General features: G+C 42.7%; 2 protein-coding genes across 2 annotated transcripts in view; both read left to right on the top strand.

The window, feature by feature from the left end:
* LOC311299354 (collagen alpha-1(XIV) chain-like) overlaps positions 1–495 on the top strand; it is a gene marked incomplete at both ends in the record, with an annotated part of 5644 nt that extends 5149 nt beyond the window's left edge. The window contains one exon of the mRNA XM_084422871.1: positions 311–495. Coding sequence (XP_084278997.1) covers positions 311–495 — 185 coding nt within the window. The remainder of the gene's footprint in view (positions 1–310) is intronic.
* The window catches only part of col14a1b (collagen, type XIV, alpha 1b), a 91214-nt gene that overhangs the window by 8314 nt on the left and 60400 nt on the right, over positions 1–22500 (top strand). The window contains exons 3-11 of the mRNA XM_084424625.1: positions 12088–12243; positions 12398–12517; positions 12599–12763; positions 13107–13268; positions 14397–14557; positions 14773–14902; positions 16573–16718; positions 16875–17004; positions 22443–22500. The exon at positions 22443–22500 is cut by the window's right edge and continues 82 nt beyond it. Of these exons, the coding sequence (XP_084280751.1) occupies positions 12088–12243; positions 12398–12517; positions 12599–12763; positions 13107–13268; positions 14397–14557; positions 14773–14902; positions 16573–16718; positions 16875–17004; positions 22443–22500 (1228 nt within the window). The remainder of the gene's footprint in view (positions 1–12087; positions 12244–12397; positions 12518–12598; positions 12764–13106; positions 13269–14396; positions 14558–14772; positions 14903–16572; positions 16719–16874; positions 17005–22442) is intronic.

Below are 22500 nucleotides of genomic sequence, written 5' to 3'. Positions count from 1 at the left end.
TGCCACATAAGTAAATAATTAGACACGAAATATTGATCTGAGTTGAAATATTTTATTAGGTCTTTAATCACAAAGCTTCCGCAGAGAGCAGTTGCAGCACGGCAAGTTTAAACTACACGGACATTTAAGAGATACGGTATACAGTCATACCACTTATTACACAACATTACGCCACATTAATAAACTTCCCGTCGCTAAACGATCAAAAGTGGATTCGGACACGCCCTAAGTGCTGTTTAGACCATGTGCTTAGATCGCTAAAATAGGGCCCAATATCTGAAAGTGTTGCTGTCTGTGTTGTGTTCAGCAGGAGTGGAGCGTGAGCTGAGTGTGAGTAAGTCTGAGCCCAGAGCCGTGATTATGGGGTTCGACCGCAGGAGAGAGGTCACTGTGAAGGTCATGGCCCTCAGAGGGACGGAGCGGAGCAAAGCGCTGCAGGGCAGATACAGCGGTCAGTGTTTTACTCTCACCCTACAGACACCTGCAGCTAACTAATCCATATCAGCTGTGCTGTGCTCCTGATGTTCCTCTGACTGTGCTCCTGATGTTCCTCTGACTGTGTTCCTGATGTTCCTCTGACTGTGTTCCTGATGTTCCTCTGACTGTGCCCCTGATGTTCCTCTGACTGTGTTCCTGATGTTCCTCTGACTGTGTTCCTGATGTTCCTCTGACTGTGCCCCTGATGTTCCTCTGACTGTGCTCCTGATGTTCCTCTGACTGTGTTCCTGATGTTCCTCTGACTGTGTTCCTGATGTTCCTCTGACTGTGTTCCTGATGTTCCTCTGACTGTGTTCCTGATGTTCCTCTGACTGTGCTCCTGATGTTCCTCTGACTGTGTTCCTGATGTTCCTCTGACTGTGTTCCTGATGTTCCTCTGACTGTGCCCCTGATGTTCCTCTGACTGTGTTCCTGATGTTCCTCTGACTGTGTTCCTGATGTTCCTCTGACTGTGCCCCTGATGTTCCTCTGACTGTGTTCCTGATGGTCCTCTGACTGTGTTCCTGATGGTCCTCTGACTGTGTTCCTGATGGTCCTCTGACTGTGCTCCTGATGTTCCTCTCTCTGTGTTCCTGATGTTCCTCTCTCTGTGTTCCTGATGTTCCTCTGACTGTGTTCCTGATGGTCCTCTGACTGTGTTCCTGATGGTCCTCTGACTGTGTTCCTGATGGTCCTCTGACTGTGTTCCTGATGGTCCTCTGACTGTGTTCCTGATGGTCCTCTGACTGTGTTCCTGATGGTCCTCTGACTGTGTTCCTGATGTTCCTCTGACTGTGTTCCTGATGTTCCTCTGACTGTGCTCCTGATGTTCCTCTCTCTGTGTTCCTGATGTTCCTCTGACTGTGTTCCTGATGTTCCTCTGACTGTGTTCCTGATGTTCCTCTGACTGTGTTCCTGATGTTCCTCTGACTGTGCCCCTGATGTTCCTCTGACTGTGTTCCTGATGTTCCTCTGACTGTGCTCCTGATGTTCCTCTCTCTGTGTTCCTGATGTTCCTCTCTCTGTGTTCCTGATGTTCCTCTGACTGTGCTCCTGATGTTCCTCTGACTGTGTTCCTGATGTTCCTCTGACTGTGTTCCTGATGTTCCTCTGACTGTGTTCCTGATGTTCCTCTGACTGTGCCCCTGATGTTCCTCTGACTGTGTTCCTGATGTTCCTCTGACTGTGTTCCTGATGTTCCTCTGACTGTGCCCCTGATGTTCCTCTGACTGTGCCCCTGATGTTCCTCTGACTGTGCTCCTGATGGTCCTCTGACTGTGTTCCTGATGGTCCTCTGACTGTGCTCCTGATGTTCCTCTCTCTGTGTTCCTGATGTTCCTCTCTCTGTGTTCCTGATGTTCCTCTGACTGTGCTCCTGATGTTCCTCTGACTGTGTTCCTGATGTTCCTCTGACTGTGTTCCTTATGTTCCTCTGACTGTGTTCCTGATGTTCCTCTGACTGTGTTCCTGATGTTCCTCTGACTGTGCCCCTGATGTTCCTCTGACTGTGTTCCTGATGTTCCTCTGACTGTGTTCCTGATGTTCCTCTGACTGTGCCCCTGATGTTCCTCTGACTGTGCCCCTGATGTTCCTCTGACTGTGCTCCTGATGGTCCTCTGACTGTGTTCCTGATGGTCCTCTGACTGTGTTCCTGGTGTTCCTCTGACTGTGCTCCTGATGTTCCTCTGACTGTGTTCCTGGTGTTCCTCTCTCTGTGTTCCTGATGTTCCTCTCTCTGTGTTCCTGATGTTCCTCTGACTGTGTTCCTGATGTTCCTCTGACTGTGCCCCTGATGTTCCTCTGACTGTGTTCCTGATGTTCCTCTGACTGTGCTCCTGATGTTTCTCTGACTGTGCTCCTGATGTTCCTCTGACTGTGTTCCTGATGTTCCTCTGACTGTGTTCCTGATGTTTCTCTGACTGTGCTCCTGATGTTCCTCTGACTGTGTTCCTGATGTTCCTCTGACTGTGTTCCTGATGTTTCTCTGACTGTGCTCCTGATGTTCCTCTGACTGTGTTCCTGATGTTCCTCTGACTGTGCTCCTGATGTTTCTTTGACTGTGTTCCTGATGTTCCTCTGACTGTGCTCCTGATGTTCCTCTGACTGTGTTCCTGATGTTCCTCTGACTGTGTTCCTGATGTTCCTCTGACTGTGTTCCTGATGTTCCTCTGACTGTGTTCCTGATGTTCCTCTGACTGTGCCCCTGATGTTCCTCTGACTGTGTTCCTGATGTTCCTCTGACTGTGTTCCTGATGTTCCTCTGACTGTGTTCCTGATGTTTCTCTGACTGTGCTCCTGATGTTCCTCTGACTGTGCTCCTGATGTTCCTCTGACTGTGCTCCTGATGTTCCTCTGACTGTGTTCCTGATGTTTCTTTGACTGTGTTCCTGATGTTTCTTTGACTGTGTTCCTGATGTTCCTCTGACTGTGTTCCTGATGTTCCTCTGACTGTGTTCCTGATGTTTCTCTGACTGTGCTCCTGATGTTCCTCTGACTGTGCTCCTGATGTTCCTCTGACTGTGTTCCTGATGTTTCTCTGACTGTGCTCCTGATGTTCCTCTGACTGTGCTCCTGATGTTCCTCTGACTGTGTTCCTGATGTTCCTCTGACTGTGTTCCTGATGTTCCTCTGACTGTGCTCCTGATGTTCCTCTGACTGTGCTCCTGATGTTTCTTTGACTGTGTTCCTGATGTTCCTCTGACTGTGTTCCTGATGTTCCTCTGACTGTGTTCCTGATGTTCCTCTGACTGTGTTCCTGATGTTCCTCTGACTGTGTTCCTGATGTTCCTCTGACTGTGTTCCTGATGTTCCTCTGACTGTGCCCCTGATGTTCCTCTGACTGTGCCCCTGATGTTCCTCTGACTGTGTTCCTGATGTTCCTCTGACTGTGTTCCTGATGTTCCTCTGACTGTGCTCCTGATGTTCCTCTGACTGTGCTCCTGATGTTCCTCTGACTGTGCTCCTGATGTTCCCTTTCTCTGTGTTCCTGTCAGGATCAGGATTGGGATCGGGATCGGAGATGAGTGTCGTCGGTGTGTCGCTCCACCAGCAGGACAGTGACCGATTGAATAATGACATCACTGAAGGTGAGGAGAAACGGCACTGAAGATGAAGCTGATCGGTGAATCCCATGTACAGTCGCTCTGTTTATATATCGCTTGACTTGTTAAAAAACATTCCAACGGTTGGCGTCACACGGCTATAAACAAGAAATAATGGTAACACTTTATAATACTGTTCCCTCATTAATGAATAACTGCACATGGTTACCGTTACCTTTTATTACAAATTATGCATTATTCATGTTAATTATGAACCTGTATATAGTAGTCTTAAGTGAGGAATGAATAATAGTAGTTAATGATTAGTTAATAGTGAACTACCACATTCAACTGAGCGCTATTACTAACTAATTCATTAATCAGAGTTTCTTGTTAGTTAATAGTAGTTACTAGAATGTTAATAGTGCGTTACTCATTGTGCCTGTGCAGTTATTCATTAATGAAGGAACAGTATTATAAAGTGTTACTGAAATAATTAACATTTGATACTAAACCTCAGTGTTTCTGTCTTGTTTTCCATCACAAATATCTAAACATTCTTAAATCAAGATACATATACTGGAGAAGCAAAATGACTGAAGATATTAAGACTTGTTTAATGAGAAAAAATTAAGTGAGTTTGTGATTAAAACAAGAACAAATATCCTCCAGTGGAGTCAGAAAAAACTTCATTTAAAAGGAAAACAATTATTTTTCTGGCAGATATTTGTTCTTGTTTTAATCATAAACTCACTTAATTTTGACTCTTTTCTCATAAAACAAAACTTAATATCTTCAGTAATTGTGTGTCTTCAGTAACTGTATCTTGATTTAGGAATCCATAGATATTAGTGGAAATGATATAGTCTTGTGGGAAATATCTTCAGTAGTGAACGTGAGCCTGAAGGTTTTATCATGTGAACTCTTCTAAACGCAGCAGACGAGGTTTACACAAACTATATTTAGACTGAGTTTAAATGGAGGTTTAGCACAGAGACCGCAGAGGCTCATGGGTTTTGGCTCGGCAAACGTGACATTACCGTGGAGATTGATGGCTTGTTTGTGTGTGTGATTTATAATAAACGTGATTATAGGGGCTAAAGAGAGAGAGAAACGCGCTGTAAATCTTCCCAGAGGCCTTTATTCGCGTTTATGAACGTGTCGAATTATCTCAACTCAGGACGCTTTAGATTTGTGCTCTTATGATGAGTCTGAGTTGTGCGATTCTGACCTTCAGCCTTCTGATAAATCACACATTATTAACCCTTTGTGGAACGACCGTCACACTGAAACTGTTCTTGATCCTGCCGTCTCTGCAAGTCTACACTAGATAAATACTTTCATTCTTCTCGTAGGCATGCAGGTGTGCATCTCTGTGGCCTGCAGTCATCGGTCTCTCTCTCTCTCTCTCTCTCTCTGCTCAGTGCAGCTTTAGGTCACTTTTACACTGTAAGACGTGTGTTTATGTGTCGAGGGATTTGGTTGATCCCTGATTTTAAAGTCAACATGAAACATTGTTTGTAACTCGTCTGGACACATTTCAGAGTGACGTTCAGTATTTTCCCTACGAAGGATTGATTGGACAGGTGAGAAAAGAGTGATCAAAAGAAAAGATTTCATGTTGACTCACTGAAATTCAAGTTCAAAAGTCAAAGGAATGAACTTGCTATGAACTACACCTTATCTTACCTCACACTGACCCCACTTGACCTCACGCTGACCCCACTTGACCTCACGCTGACCCCTACTTGACCCCTCTCTAACCCTTCCGGCTCATGTTTTAATGAACTGCTTCACACTGAAGGGTTAGTGTGTTAAATGAAGTTCAAGCTGTCGATGTGATTCAGAGTCTAAGGTTCAAACGTAACAAACTGAGTGACTGAATGTGGACATTTTGGACAAATAAAGGAAAAATCGATATATTTAGAATATATCTGAGCGATGTTTATCTCTTGTTTAGTTCCTGATCATATGTAAATGCATAATGTAGTTAATCATAGCCAATTATATTAAAGGGATAGTTCACTTTGAAATTAAATTTTGGTATGTTTTAGCTTACCTCAAGGGCATCCAAGATGTAGGTGTCTTTTTTTCCGCAGTAGTTTCAATTTTGATATTTTTAGGTCAAACCGTTCTTGTCTGTCAGTCCTATAATGCAGGTCTATGGTCACTGTCTCAAAGAGCATGCACAGAGTCCAAATTAAAACAATTCCCCATCGTCCAAATTAAACAATTCCCCATCTAAGTACACATTGATGGCCTAAGACACGAAACGAGCGGTTTGTGTGAGAAAACGAACAGTATTTATATAGTTTTTACCTCTTATACACAGCCACGTCCAAGTGATCTGAGGGCGCGCGCGCATCCTGGTGTGTGATGTGTACGCAGACTGGTGCATAGATATATACACTAGATGTCGCCTTAAAGACATTCGTTCCAATGAACTGCCGTAGACAAGGCGACATCTAGTGTATATATTTATGCACCAGTCTGCGTACACACGTCAGATCAGATCACTTGGACGTGGCTGTGTATAAGAGGTAAAAACGATATAAATACCGTTCGTTTTCTCACACAAACCGCTCGTTTCGTGTCTTAGGCCATCAAAGTGTACTTACGATGGGGAATTGTTTAATTTGGACGATGGGGAATTGTTTTAATTTGGACTCTGTGCATGCTCTTTGAGACAGTGACCATCGACCTGCATTATAGGACTAAGAGACAAGAACGGTTTGACCTAAAAATATCACAATTGAAACTACTGCGGAAAAAAAGACACCTACATCATGGATGCCCTTGAGGTAAGCTAAAACATACCAAAATTTAATTTCAAAGTGAACTATCCCTTTAAGCTCTGGCTACATTTGACTGAGTCATTAAAGAAACAAACGTTTAATATTCATGTTTTCAGATGTTTAAGACCCCTGACTTCTGAAAGGACACGTTCCTAATGTGTATAGACTTGACAGAGCATGGCATTATGGGTAAAAGCAAATCTGGGAGTGAAAGATAAATGCAGAGAGTTTAAGGGGAGAAGAGCTGAGATGTGCAGATGAGCGTGTTACAGCACGAACAGCAGAACACACACACACACACACACACACACACACACACACACACACACACACACACACACACACAGTAACCTTCATTTATATAGGATGTATTTTAAAAATATGGACTGTTTGAAAGCAGCTTTACAGTGATAATAGGAGATTAAAGTAACAGAGATTGTTATTGTTAGTAAGTTATTGTCCAGCTAAAGTTAGTTTGATTGATTCACTTCCGTTTGCAAATATCATTAGTTATTAACTTAGGGGCCGCTAACAAGACACCGTTTTAACAGAAAACTCTTAAGTTCTTTCTGCACAAATCCAAAACGCGAACCAGTGAGAACGCTGATGGCGTGCACATGCGTATTACGAGTTCAGTCTATAGGTGTGTGTGTTTGAATATCTGTGCGCAGGCGTGTAATCCTTCCCTACAAACCAACCATCAACAAACTACTTGTCTGGCCTTAAAATTAATAATACAGAATTTGTATCGCTTCAGCGTAGCCACGCGAACCGGAATTATCCCGACAACGCTTTATCTGTAGAGAGGTAAAGGGAGGGGAGGAGGCCTTCACAGGGGAGAAACTAGTGACACTTCAGGACTGCACTGTCGTCGCGTCCAGGCACAGGTTCTTCATCAGATCTGGAGAGTGTGTGTGTGTGAGAGTGAGTGAGTGAGTGTGTGTGGTGCAGGTCCTTCATCAGACCTGCATACGGCCTGGATCCGGCGGACTGCGGTAAACCTCAGGATAAACAGAGAGACTAATATTAGCGTAGATGCCATTCTTCTTATGATGTAACGAGTACATCAGGATTTATGGGAAGTGTTCCCGGTTCCGGCTGACCTGATCTATGCAGCCTAACATTGAATTATAGAAGTCTATAATGTGTTGTGTGTATGCTAGGTCAAAGAGATGTGTTTTTAGTCTAGCTTTGAACTGACAGAGTGTGTCTGCTTCCCGGACAATGGTAGGAAGACTGTTCCAGAGTTTTAGTGCTAAATAGGAGAAGGATCTACCACCAGCAGTCGATTTTGATATTCTAGGCACGGGCGTAATTTCCTATGGGGACAGGGGGGACATGTCCCCCCCACTTTTCAAAATCCCGTTTTGTGTCCCCCCCACTTTCCAATTCGTTATGATGATTTTTTTTTTTTTCCACACCGTCATCGCCACGGAGGAGCAGGACAAAGAAAGCCTGTGCCGATGTGAGCTGCCGCGTCCAGGAACGTCGCGTCCACACTCTAAAAATAGCTCAATGAAAGTTCTAATGAGCAGGGAGCGCTCCTGACGCGCACACACCCACACGACGCACAGACAGCGCGCCAGAATCGAATTACTGCATAAGGTGCATCTACGCGGGTTCACGCAGGGGCGTAATTCGTGAAATGCACTCCCGCTGGTTGAGTGCGGTAAAGTTCGTTTTAGGTCCGATATTAGCAGGACATTTGTTCTACAGGGTCGGTAGTCTAACAAAGATATCAATAGCAAGATTAGTTTTAACATTATGTGACCATTGTATATCGACATGATGAAAATATTCATTCAAAATCATTCGTGCATTAATGCTGCATAATTATACCTGATAATGCTTTGACGCGTTTCCACAGCGCACGATGCTTAAGGGAACGTCTGCCAATTACACCAACTGCGGTAAACGTAGTCTATAATTTCTATTATTTAAAATTACTTTTAACATTTAAAAACAGACGTTTTCAAATTCCAAAGCTTGCAGAAGGTTCCTAATGGCAATACTGACTTAGGCTACAGGTAGCCTTGAGTAAATTAACTTGTCTAAGAAAATGATTCATAAAACGTATAAATATCAGTTGAGCCTATGTTTACTTTCGTCACTGACACAGACGGAAATGAAAAGACTATCAGTCAAAGTTCAGCTTTAGGAGGGGAATAAATGGGCCAGGATAAGAATACTGAGAGAATAAGAAATATGAAGATGAGGAGAGAGCAGGTATTGACAAATAATCTAATGACAAGGTTTTAAATAGCCTATTTCTTATAATTTTTTGGCCTTTAAAAGTCCTAAATTACACATATGTAGGTCAAAGAAATCCAAATTTTCCCGGGGGAGCATGCCCCCGAACCCCCCTAACTATGGGGGGCCTTGAGTCTTGATGCCCAGGGCACAGGAAATTGTTAATCCGGCCCTGGGTAAATATGATATTTATTATGGGTTTAAGTGAGGATTGTTTAAAGTTCACTTAAATTAAGTTGTTATATTTTTTAAGCCTAATAAATGTTTAAAATTTGGTGGAAAAAATAGTTTTCATCGAGACATCGGTAGCTATATTAATATCAGTGATACAGGCCTTCATTCATAAAAAGATGCTATTAAACAATTATTTAAAATATACTGTCTTTATGTTGTTTCTACATTACAGTGGAAATTGAGTCTCACTTTATTTAAATTTTATTTACACACAAAACATTAATAGTGAACATTTTTGACTTTATAAAATGTTCTCTCACGTCTTGGCAATCGGCCCCTATTGAACAATAAAAAGTAAGACATATTTTTGTTATACATAGTTTAGTAGCCTACTATTCTTTTTGGCAGAATTTATCATTATAATCAACTTAATTATTTTCAAAATTATTATTATTAATTATTTTGTATCACCATAGTCCCTAAATGTATGTAAATGCAGGAAATGGGATTCAAATCGAAAAAATGTTCCCCCGTTTTGTGTCCCCCCCCACTTCTCAAACCAAAGTTACACCCTTGATTCTAGGTATTATCAACTGGCCGGAATTTTGAGATCGCAATAGCCTGAAGGACTATAATGCGTTAAGAGCTCGCTCAAGCACTGCGGAGCTAAACCATTTAGTGCTTTGTAAGTAATCAGCAATATTTTAAAATGTATGCGATGTTTAATAGGGAGCCAGTGCAGTGTTGACAGAACCGGGCTAATATGGTCATACTTCCTGGTTCTGGTAAGAACTCGAGCTGCTGCGTTTTGGACCAGCTGTAGTTTGTTTATTAAGCGTGCAGGGCAACCACCCAGTAGAGCATTACAATAATCTAGCCTTGAGGTCATGAACGCATGAACTAATTGTTCCGCATTTGTCAATGAGAGCATATGACGTAATTTAGATATATTTTTAAGATGGAAAAATGCGGTTTTACAGATACTAGACACGTGACTTTCAAATGAAAGATTGGTATCAAAGAGCACACCCTGTCACAGTGTCTGGTTTGAGTTCCCTGGGTCACCACTAGATATCCTCCTTCCCCACGGTGTCTGTCACATTATGAACTGCATTCCCCACAATCCTTGTCTGTACCAATCACTGTTCATTGCACTCAGCTGTTCCCCGTCATCATTGTTCCCAGCTGTTCCCTGTTTCATTGTTAGTTCTGTGTGTATATATACCCTGGTTGTTTCAGTGTTTGTCACGGAGTCCTTGTCTATTATCACACCACTTCCGAGTTCAGCTTTGTTGCCTGTTTTGTATTGCTTCATGTTTTGGATTGCTTCATGTTTTGGATTGCTTCTTTGGTTTTGACCCCTGCCTGGACTGTTTGTGAGTAAGGATTTCCCTATTAAACTGCTTTTGGATCTAACCCCGGTTTCCCGTGTGTGGATCGTGACACACCCAGGTTCCTAACCGACGACGAAGACTTAACAGAGCAGCCATCAAGTGTTAGACAGTATTCTAGGTTATTACGTGAGGAAGTTTTTTGTCCAATAATTAGAATCTCTGTTTTTTCAGAGTTAAGTTGTAGGAAATTACTAGTCATCCAGTTTTTTATATCAGCTATGCATTCCGTTAATTTTGTGAATTGGTAAGTTTCGTCAGGGCGTGAAGAAATATAGAGCTGAGTATCATCAGCATAACAGTGAAAACTAATGCCATGCTTCCTAATGATATCTCCTAAAGGTAGCATGTGTGTGTGTGTGTGTGTGTGTGTGTGAGGGTAGCATGTACAGAGTGAACAGCAGCGGTCCTAGTACTGAGCCCTGTGGTACCGTACGCCATACTGAACTTGTGATCGATGAGACATCTCTTCATTTACTGCTACAAACTGATAACGGTCAGATAAGTATGATTTAAACCATGCTAATGCAATTCCACTAATGCCAACATAATTTTCGAGTCTATTTAAAAGAATGTTGTGGTCAATAGTATCAAACGCAGCACTAAGATCGAGTAACACTAATAGAGAGATACAACCACAATCGGATGATAAGAGCAAATCATTTGTGACTCTAACGAGAGCAGTCTCAGTACTATGGTACGGTCGAAATCCTGACTGAAAATCCTCACATATATCATTTCTTTCTAAAAAGGAACATAGTTGTGAAGATTCTGCCTTTTCTAGTATCTTTGACAAAAAAGGTAGATTCGAGATCGGCCTGTAGGATCAAGTTGCGTTTTTTAACAAGCGGTTTAATCATAGCCAGCTTAAAGGTTTTTGGTACGTATCCTAGAGACAAAGATGAATTGATGATATTAAGAAGAGGATCTATGACCTCTGGAAGCATCTCTTTCAGTAGCTTAGTCGGTATAGGGTCTAACATGCATGTTGTTGATTTAGATGATTTTAAAAAGTTTAGAAAATGTTTCCTCTTCTATAGCAATGAATGAATGGAATTTTTCCTCAGGGAGAAAATTAATTATATTTATAACTAGACTTCTTAATAATTCTGAAGATATTACTATAAATTACAGCAACCCTTTGCCTTTCAGACGAGGTTCATGTTTATAACAGTAATCTTGCGGGGTGGACTCATTTAAAGTAATGTAATCGTTTAGTTTTAGCCAGGTTTCTGTCAAACACAGCACATCTAGGTTATTATCTGAAATCATATCATTAACAATGAGTGCTTTTGGAGTAAGTGATCGAAGATTCAGCAACCCAAGCTTTAGCATTTGCTCATCTGTATTATATCTGTTTTTTATCTGTCAGCAGAAAATACACACACACACACACACACACACCCACACACACACACACACACACACACACACACACACACACGTGCCCTCTAATGTAATGTCAGTGTTTCTCTACAGGTGAGAGCGTCTGTCAGCAGCTCTTCTTCTCATCGGATCGAAGGAGGTTCAGGGTTGTGTCTCTGCACATTAGTGATGTAGTAGAAAGATCCCACAGTCCAAAACTGAAATAAAGACGTTCATGAGAGTGTTTTTGTCATGTCATCTGAGTGTTTTTGTCATGTCACTGCACACACACTACTGAGAAACATGTAGAAGTTAAAACCGCTTGTGTTCACAGCACAGACCAGCTGACAAGACTTTAATAACTGACGATACATTTCAGTAATCGCTGTAACTCTAAGAGAATAGTGATGTCACACCTCATCTATAACAATAGCTATAGCCATCTATATAACTATGAAGTTTCAATAATCGCTGTACCTGAGAGTGTTTGTGTGTGTGTGTGTGTGAACACAGATCTGCTGTGTCTCCACAGAGAGTCAGTGAGTGTGTGTGTGTGTGTGTGTGTGAACACAGATCTGCTGTCTGTCTCCACAGAGGACATCTTCACATGTAAGACTCCAGCTGTTGCTGATATCGTGATCCTGGTTGACGGATCCTGGAGTATCGGCCGGATCAATTTCCGTTTGGTGCGGATGTTTCTGGAAAGTCTCGTCAGGGCCTTCGCGGTCGGTTCTGAACACACACGAGTTGGTGCGTCCGTGGTCTTGTGTTTTTATTGGTGTGTGTTTGTGAAGTGTTTAATAGTGTGTGTGTACAGGTTTGGCTGTATTTGTGAGGGGAAAATGTCCTCACTTATATGTGTGTGCATGCGTGTGTGTGTGTGTGTGTGTGTGTGTGTGTGCAGGGCTGGCGCAGTACAGTGGGGATCCGCGGGTCGAGTGGCATCTGAACACTCACAGCACTAAAGAGGCCGTGATCAATGCTGTGAAGAATCTGCCTTATAAAGGAGGAAACACACTCACAGGTACAAACACACACACCTTAGATCTACATGACTTCATCGTCACTCTTAATGCATCTGCATGTTCATGTGTGTTTCTCCCAGGTCTTGCTTTGACGTATATTTTGGAGAACAGCTTTAAACCTGAATCTGGATCCAGACCTGAGGTTCCTAAGATTGGGATTCTGATCACGGATGGGAAATCTCAGGACGATGTTCAATCTCCTGCTCAGAGACTCAGAGACGCTGGGATCGAGCTGTTTGCTATCGGTATGAGAACAGAACTGTGATGGGTTCATTAATAAAAGCTCATATATTAGAGGTGTGCGAAATTACCATGGACTAACACAGAGAACATATGACAATATTACAGTACTGCTATCTTTGTTATCAAAAATAAGATCACAGATACAAACAACAAACAATAGGACAATAAAAGCAAAACGTAGATGATATAAAAATGCTTTGTTTTTCAGGAACAGTAGGAATAATACAAAAACTAATCAAATATTAAATAACACTGCAGAGTCTTCACTGTAGGAATTAAATATAAATTGGTGCTTATTTAAGCTACAAAACGTTTCTGTGTCCTGTTTCCCGTGTGTTTGTGTAGGGGTGAAGAACGCGGATGAGAACGAGCTGAGAGCCATCGCCTCGCCACCCGAGGACACACACATGTATAACGTGGCGGATTTCAGTGTGATGAGCTCCATTGTGGAGGGAGTGACCCGGAGTGTGTGTGAGCGCGTCTCTGAGATCAGCCGAGAGATCAGCGGTGGGTTCTGGGGGTTCTGGGATCAGCGGTGGGTTCTGGGGATCCTGGATCATCTGTGGGTTCTGGGGGTTCTAGGATCAGCGGTGGGTTCTGGGGGTTCTGGGATCAGCGGTGGGCTCTGGGGATCCTGGATCATCGGTGGGTTCTGGGGGTTCTAGGATCAGCGGTGGGTTCTGGGGGTTCTGGGATCAGCGGTGGGTTCTGGATAAGTGGTGGGTTCTGGGGGTTCTGGGATCAGCGGTGGGTTCTGGATCAGCGGTGGGTTCTAGGGGTTCTGGGATCAGCGGTGGGTTCTGGATCAGCCGTGGGTTCTGGGGGTTCTGGGATCAGCAGTGGGTTCTTGATTAGCGGTGAGTTCTGGGATCAGCGGTGGGTTCTGGGATCAGCGGTGGGTTCTGGGATCAGCGGTGAGTTCTGGGATCAGCGGTGGGTTCTGGGGATTCTGGATCAGCGGTGGGTTCTGGGGATTCTGGATCAGCAGTGAGTTCTGGGATCAGCGGTGGGTTCTGGGATCAGCTGTGGGTTCTGAGGGTTCTGGGATCAGCGGTGGGTTCTGTATCAGCTGTGGGTTCTGGGATCAGCGGTGAGTTCTGGGAGTTCTGGGATCAGCGGTGGGTTCTGAGGGTTCTGGGATCAGCAGTGGGTTCTGAGGGTTCTGGGATCAGCAGTGGGTTCTGTATCAGCTGTGGGTTCTGGGATCAACGGTGGGTTCTGTATTAGCTGTGGGTTCTGGGATTAGCGGTGGGTTCTGAGGGTTCTGGGATCATGTCTAATTTTCACTTGTAAGCATTAAACCCTCAAGCTTTATTTGAGCAAAAAACTGCAGTTAGACTTTTAACTTTCTGTGTTTAGTTGACAACAGATTGTCAGTACAAATCTAGGTAAATGCTGTAAACTTCTGTCCACAAAAACACTATGTGTTTTAACATATTAAATCAAGATTGAACTGAATTGAGCTGAATAATGACACTAGTGTCTTCTCTAGAGCTTCTTTACAGCTGGTACAGTTGGAGGATCAAAGGTCACAGCTAGAGGTTTCACATAATTAAGAACAGGTTGTATTTAAGCATTTATAATATCATGCTTAGATGGTGTAAAGGTTGTGTTTGGCGTTTGTGTGTGTTTCAGGTGAGACAGAGCCGCATTCAAGGTCACTTGACGCTCCCAGTGACCTTGTGACCTCTGAGGTCACGGCCAGGAGCTTCCGTGTGTCGTGGACTCACGCTGCCGGGCCGGTGGAGAAGTACAGAGTGGTGTATTATTCATCCAGTGGAGTCAGACCTGAGGAGGTGTGTGTGTGTGTGTGTGTGTGTGTGCAGGGTTGTTTATATTTATGAGGGCCACATCTTCAAAACATCTTCAGGAATGCAGTCAAACATGTCACTTCTGAGGAGGTTTTTGGCTGGCCTCAATAATGATGTATTGTTTTGAATATACATCTGCGAATGTAGGTTTATCAGATATTCTGCCTAGTGAAACACTCATGTTCATCTGTGTGGTGCAGGTGGTGGTGAACGGGGACGAGAACTCTGTGGTGTTGAGGCATCTGAACTCTCTGACGGAGTATCAGATCACTGTGTTTGCCATTTACAGTAACTCAGCCAGTGAAGCTCTGAGAGGCATCGAGACCACCTGTGAGTGCAGCATCTATACATCACATCTGATCTATACATCACATCTGATCTATACATCACATCTGATCTATATATGACATCTGATCTATACATCACATCTGATCTATACATCACATCTGATCTATACATCACATGTATCTGATCTATACATCACATCTATACATCACATCTGATCTATACATCACATCTGATCTATATATGACATCTGATCTATACATCACATCTGATCTATACATCACATCTATACATCACATCTGATCTATACATCACATCTATACATCACATCTGATCTATACATCACATCTATACATCACATCTGATCTATACATCACATCTGATCTATACATCACATCTATACATCACATCTGATCTATACATCACATCTGATCTATATATGACATCTGGGGCCCTATTTTAACGATCTGAAACGCAAGTGTCAAAGCGCAAAGCGCAAGTAACTTTGTGGGCGGGTCTCGGCGCTGTTGCTATTTTCCTGGTGGGATAAATGACTCTTGCGCCTGACGCAAATCTAAAAGGGGTTGGTCTGAAGTAGCTTCATCACTCATAGGTGTGGTTTGGGCGTAACGTGAAATAAACCAATCAGAGCATCATCTCACATTCCCTTTAAGAGCAGGAGCGCTTGTTCTAAAGCAGATTCTTATTATAACGGCGGATTTGCCAGACGCACGCGAGGAGCGGTTCACAGCCGAGGAGACCGACGTTCCCATCAGGGTTGTAAAACACAGAGAAGTGACGTTGGGGATTGAGAAACACACCCAAATTAACTTCGGAAACATCACATCTGATCTACATCTGATCTATATATGATATCTGATCTATTCATCACATCTGATCTATATATGACATCTTATCTATTCATCACATCTGATCTATATATGACATCTGATCTATACATCACATCTGATCTATATATGACATCTGATCTATACATCACACCTATACATCACACCTATACATCACATCTGATCTATACATCACATCTATACATCACACCTATACATCACATCTGATCTATACATCACATCTATACATCACATCTGATCTATATATGACATCTGATCTATACATCACATCTATACATCACATCTATACATCACATCTGATCTATATATGACATCTGATCAATACATCACAGCTGATCAATATATGACATCTGATCTATATATGACATCTGATCTATATATGACATCTGATCTATTCATCACATCTGATCTATATATGACATCTGATCTATATATGACATCTGATCAATACATCACAGCTGATCAATATATGACATCTGATCTATATATGACATCTGATCTATATATGACATCTGATCTATTCATCACATCTGATCTATATATGACATCTGATCTATATATGACATTGATCTATGACATCTGATCTATTCATCACATCTGATCTATTATTTACGTCGTTCTGTTTTAAATGTTTGATCTGTGGATGCACAACCTGATGTTTTTTTCCTGATGTAATAATATACAATCTGATCAATGAATTCATATCTGATGATCCTCATCTGTTTTATATGTCTGATTATTACACTCATTTGCTCTATTATTTTTGGCTGAACTGATCGGTTGTGTGTCTGATCAGTTTTCTGCTTGTGCTTCAGTGATTGATTATTGGTTGCTGTGTTTGGTCAGTGGCCCTGCCGACGGTCAGCACTCTGGAGCTGTATGACATCACTCACAGCACCATGCGTGTGCGCTGGCGAGAGGCAGAAGGGGCTTCTGGGTACATGATCCTGTACGCGCCTCTGACGGAGGGAGACCCCGCGGACGAGAAGGAGGTGGAATACACACACACACACACACAAACACACTTTCACATGTAAACATCTAGTTTGCCAGAGAATGCATGAACCAATCGGAAGTAACCCTTCGATTCAGCAAAAGTGGCTTTGGATAAAAGCGTCATGAATGTAAATGTGTTTGTGTGTTTACAGGTTAAAGTGTCTGCCTCTGTGACTCAGATTGAACTGGAAGGGTTAACTCCTGCTACCGAATACACAGTAACGGTTTACGCCATGTACGGCGAGGAGGCCAGCGACCCCATGACTGCGCAGGAGACCACGCGTGAGTACAGGCCCACACACGCCAGAGCATCACAGACACATCAGGTGTGCCGGCTAGAAGGAAGTGAACTGGGACTCGTAGACTATAACAGGGTTTCCGCGGGGCATTAAGCATTGGGTGGTGGTGGCGCAATGGATAAGACACATGCCTTTGGTGTGAGAGACCCGGGTTCGAATTCACTGTGAGACACCAATGTGTCCTGAGCAAGACACTTAACCCCTAGTTGCTCCAGAGGCGTGCGACCTCTGACATATATAGCAATTGTAAGTCGCTTTGGATAAAAGCGTCAGCTAAATGAATAAATGTAAATGTAAATGTAAGCAGCATTAAAAGGCCTTAAATGGATTTTGCTTAGATAGTTTTGAAGAAATTTGTATATTATTAATTTATAATTTTTGTATTAATATTTTTATTTGCTGTCGCAAAATATGTACGTTAGTGTGATAAACACGCGGAACCAGTTTGGTAATTGCTTCCGGCCGGAGCAGAATTGGCGTGATGGGGAGCTGATGCGGAGGTGATGCGGAGGTGATGCGGAGATGATGCGGAGGTGATGCGGAGGTGACGCGGGTCATTTTGAACAGCAGGAACAACAGGAATAGAACTAGACCAGAAAAATGAGAAAGTGCAAATTCCAGCAGAAGAGGCTGGAAGACAAACAGTTCAGGACATGGTTGCAGCCGTTAGTGGTCAAAATAAAGAAGGATATTGCAGCGTTTGTAGAAAGGTATGTAAGTTGGGTAGCTACAGTGGGAATCAACGCCGTAAATCTCATATGCAGTCTGACCGCCACACATCCACCGTATAAGACGGACAGACAGCAATAACTGTGTGTAGTAACTTTCCCTCATCACCCTAACCTCATCATCTTGACATCCGCTGTTAAAGCTCTGCGTTTTTGTGCAGATTTGTTGACATGCAATGTCTTGTCACAGCACTGTCTCTTTTGACTGACTTGAGTGGTATAATTGTTGATTATACAATACAATACGTATTTTAAGTGTAAGTGTACAATACGTTTTTAAGGCTTAAAAAACAATTATATATATATATACACAGGGTGCGATTTGTGAAAAAAACAGAGGGGGGGATGTTTTGAAACATTTTTATTCATAAAAATAAATCATGAGAACATGAACTTCATCACTGCATTTGCAGGAATTGTAAAATCTTTTTTCTTATTAACTCATGAAGTAGCCTAACGCAATATTTTTACTCTAATAGCTTATCTTTCCCAACACTGTGGTCCTTCTTCATTTGAGTCAACCTGGGACTGTGAGTTCTGCTGAAGCTGAGAGTTGCCGTCCATCCTACCTGTAGTAACATTCTCATTTGCAGTTTTAGTTATTTATTTTTTTGTGACGGTCCTGTAAAATATGATGATATGCTGCTCTGGACCCTTTTCATTGTTCCCAGCTAGCTAGCTAGCTAGAGTTTTCGCTCTGAAATATTACATAAATATTTGTACTTGGTGACATTCTGAAAAGCCGTACATGGATCAAAGCTAATGGACAGGATCAGATAAATTAGCCGCAATGTCATCTATTGTCATATATCAGCCTCTGCTGAACCACGGATTGATTGCAGAGCTAAAGTAATAACGTTAACTTTACATCGCGATGCTGAGCTACAGTGAAATGATAGAAAAGACAGATGCATTATCTGTGTTAGTCAATTCGCCTCATTCGCGTCTACCGCTCCGCGCTAAACGCCTCATTCGCGCCGCAGGACCTCTACAGACGCGTGTAAACTTACATTGACTTAACATTGAAATCACTCGCGCCAGACGCTCAAGAGTGAGTGAGCAATCAAAAAACCTTTGCTTTAGCCCAGGCACGGCGCCAGGATTCCAATTTTGGATGGGCCAGACCAATTGTGGGTGGGCTTTAAATTAAAAACGTTAAATTAAAAACGTTATCCAATCACTGTTTAACCTAATAAAAAAACATTGACTAATATAGCCTACTGTTATATTATCTGTGCGTATACATAATCTAGATTTGAATAGCTTGATGCTCTTTAAATATTTTGTTGCATAGTTAAAAGTTTCGGTACATAGGACGGACCTATCCGCGATCGCTCTCCGTGGTTCTGACCAAAGAAGAGCGCTTTGGAATCTCCATTACGCATCATACCTGGGCTGCATTTTCCATTGACGTTGTCTCTTAGCGCACTACGAAGACTCTTAAGGTATAACTTAACTAAAGGTATACTACCACTAAAGGTATATCATTGCTAGGCGTCTTCAGGGCTATCATCCACTCGCGAGGCAGAGGATAGCAACGGCGCTGTTTTTGGTAAAACATGATTTTGACGACTTCATTAAGTTTTGTTTTGTAGAAAACTCTTTTTGAAAGACTTTCGTTTTGTATAAATTGTATCTTAATTTTGATAAATGTTTTAGCAACCAATTGCCCGTATTTAAAGGAGAACTCGGTAACTCTAGCGAACTCTACTCACTTCTTCGCTGATTTTCCCTTTTGTTGTGGCATGTTTTCCCCACGAGCTCCCCCTACAGCTGTGGGAGGGTGTATATTTCACAACACAGTCGTAAAAAACTCACTTGCGGCGGCCTCCTCCCCCTCTCTACCGCTGCTCATGTGCGTTTGTTTTGATCGGAGCAAGCCAACTGTATCGTGTGGAGCTATGTCTACCGAGGTGGGTAATCTGGTAATACATCATACATGCGTGTTTGTTTATGTCGAATTGCCGTAAAGCAATTTGTGTTTCGCGCTCGTTCTCATTCTCGTTCTCGCTTCTCACGAGACTTCCAATTTCTATCTTGCCGGGACGGTAGTCCCCAAGTTGCAAGGTTGGTTTTCCGCCTGGGAACGCTGGGGGGAGCGGGGAAAGTCACCAATATCACCAGAAAGGGTTGTTTAACCATCCAAATGATTTCTAGACAGTTTTATTACGTTAAAAAAGTTACCAAGTTCTCCTTTAATAAATAAGAAGCAAATATATAGCAGACAATGTAATAAGGCGCCGGCACAATCACTTGCGTTGCACGTGAACTGGAGGGCGCCGAAACTCAGCTTGTGCCTCACAGATTTGAGGAATATGGGCTATATATTACAGAAAGCTTGAAATGTCTACTTTTAAACGAAAATATTCAAAACCAAAAGAAATAGGCTACTCTCTGATTATGTAATCCATATGAAATGTGCATTTCTCTCTGGCATTCATGGCGAGTCCGCATCGTCAACTTCATCTTTGCAGCGACACAGACAATTAAATGTCTCCTTGCTAATTTAGACACATTCATAATCATTACTTTAACCGGTTCTTTGTGGCAAGCTTTATGCGTGCGGTCATAACGCTCATTATCCTGTAGGCTATATAGCATATTTAAGTAATTAAATTAATATAAAGAGGCGATTTGTCCACGAATGGCTTAAATGAACAACTAGCCTACTAGTCAACTAGAAAAAAAAAAATGTAGTCGGAGGCAACCCTTATTATTCCACATATTTTCGAACCAGGCAGCAGGCCATTCTGGGTTGAGCGAGCGACCCTGCGGAATGAGTGAGCGGAGCGGAATATTCAGAAATGCGCTCTCCGCTCACGAGCTCTGATCGGAACAAACCCGAACCTCACTGTCTGCTGAACTTGCGCAGAAACATCAAAATAGACATAGCCAGCTTTTTAAAATTGTTTTTAAAACTAAACATTTACACTATTTTAGTACACATTATGAGCTTATTGGCGATTTTTTTTTTTTTATAATTCTTGACAAAATTAGAATATTAAACTTTTTTTTTTTTTTTTTTTTGGGTGGGCCTGATGAAAAGTGGGTGGCGTCTCGCAAGTGTTGATAGGCTATTACTCGTGAGGTGTAACCAATCAGATAGCGCCGTGGGCGGGACATTGAGCAAGTCTGCAGAGTGGTGATTACAGAGAGGCTGCGGCAGCTATATCAGAGCCAGCCAAAGTAGCGCATTTTAAAATAAAATTGACTTTTAGAAGTTTTGTGATCCGTCTCGCCACTAGTGTAGTAGCACTGATCACTTTGAGGGGGCGATAAAAATTATTAAGCAGAGGCAGGGATACATTGACCAGAAAGGGGGAAATCCCATGCATCCCCCCCGGCAAATCGCACCCTGGATATATATATATATTAGGGCTGTCAACATCATGCGATTCATTTTTGTTCAGTTTAACACGTTAAAATATTTAACTGCATCTGTTAATTTTTGTCATCCTTTGGGTAGCGTTACATTATATGATGATCCCGCTCTTATTCATGCAAATGCTTTTAAACACGCTGCCTGTGAATGTCCTGACACACACACACACACACGCGCCAGTATCGTGCGCACAGATAGTGCGCCAGAAAACGGTTCTCTTTAGCGCTTGAACCAACAATAACACACAAAAAGCCAAAATGTCTGTTTTGTCGAGTATCCTCATAACATAAGAGCAGTCTTAAATTAGTGAAATAAAGTCTTACATTTATTATAGGTTTAACTTTAAGACTTAATATAATTTAAACGGATGAGTTCTAAAAAAAATCACCCCCTCACAGTCGTCATGAAGGGCAAAATTAGCTTTATAGAGCAGACTGTAAACATGTTTTTCTCTGCTGTAAAGTTGGGTATATTACCATGCGGGTCTATGGGATTGAGTCTCTTCTGCAGCCGGTCTCTAGTGGCCAGTGGATGAACTGCAGTTTAACATGCGGGTCTATGGGATTGAGTCTCTTCTGCAGCCGGTCTCTAGTGGCCAGTGGATGAACTGCTGTTTAACATGCGGGTCTATGGGATTGAGTCTCTTCTGCAGCCGGTCTCTAGTGGCCAGTGGATGAACTGCAGTTTAACATGTGGGTCTATGGGATTGAGTCTCTTCTGCAGCCGGTCTCTAGTGGCCAGTGGATGAACTGCTGTTTAACATGCGGGTCTATGGGATTGAGTCTCTTCTGCAGCCGGTCTCTAGTGGCCAGTGGATGAACTGCAGTTTAACATGTGGGTCTATGGGATTGAGTCTCTTCTGCAGCCGGTCTCTAGTGGCCAGTGGATGAACTGCTGTTTAACATGCGGGTCTATGGGATTGAGTCTCTTCTGCAGCCGGTCTCTAGTGGCCAGTGGATGAACTGCAGTTTAACATGCGGGTCTATGGGATTGAGTGTCTTCTGCAGCCGGTCTCTAGTGGCCAGTGGATGAACTGCAGTTTAACATGCGGGTCTATGGGATTGAGTCTCTTCTGCAGCCGGTCTCTAGTGGCCAGTTGATGAACTGCAGTTTAACATGCGGGTCTATGGGATTGAGTCTCTTCTGCAGCCGGCCTCTAGTGGCCAGTTGATGAACTGCAGTTTAATCACTTCAGTGTTGATTCAAGAGAGACGGGAAGGTTAACGCTTGGATTGACAGGAACAGGAAGTAGGAGAATCCTGTCGGATCATTCTGAATTGCATCGTATCTTCTCTCTGATTCTCTCCTCAGTTCGTCTGACTCCTGCTCGTAATCTGCGCATCTCAGACGTGAATCACAGCTCCGCTAA

This window comes from Rutilus rutilus, assembly GCF_951802725.1.
Source record: "Rutilus rutilus genome assembly, chromosome: 11".
In the NCBI taxonomy this organism is placed as follows: domain Eukaryota; kingdom Metazoa; phylum Chordata; class Actinopteri; order Cypriniformes; family Leuciscidae; genus Rutilus; species Rutilus rutilus.
The sequence above is the reverse complement of the archived record's forward strand: the minus strand, read 5'-3'. Positions and strand labels throughout refer to the sequence as shown.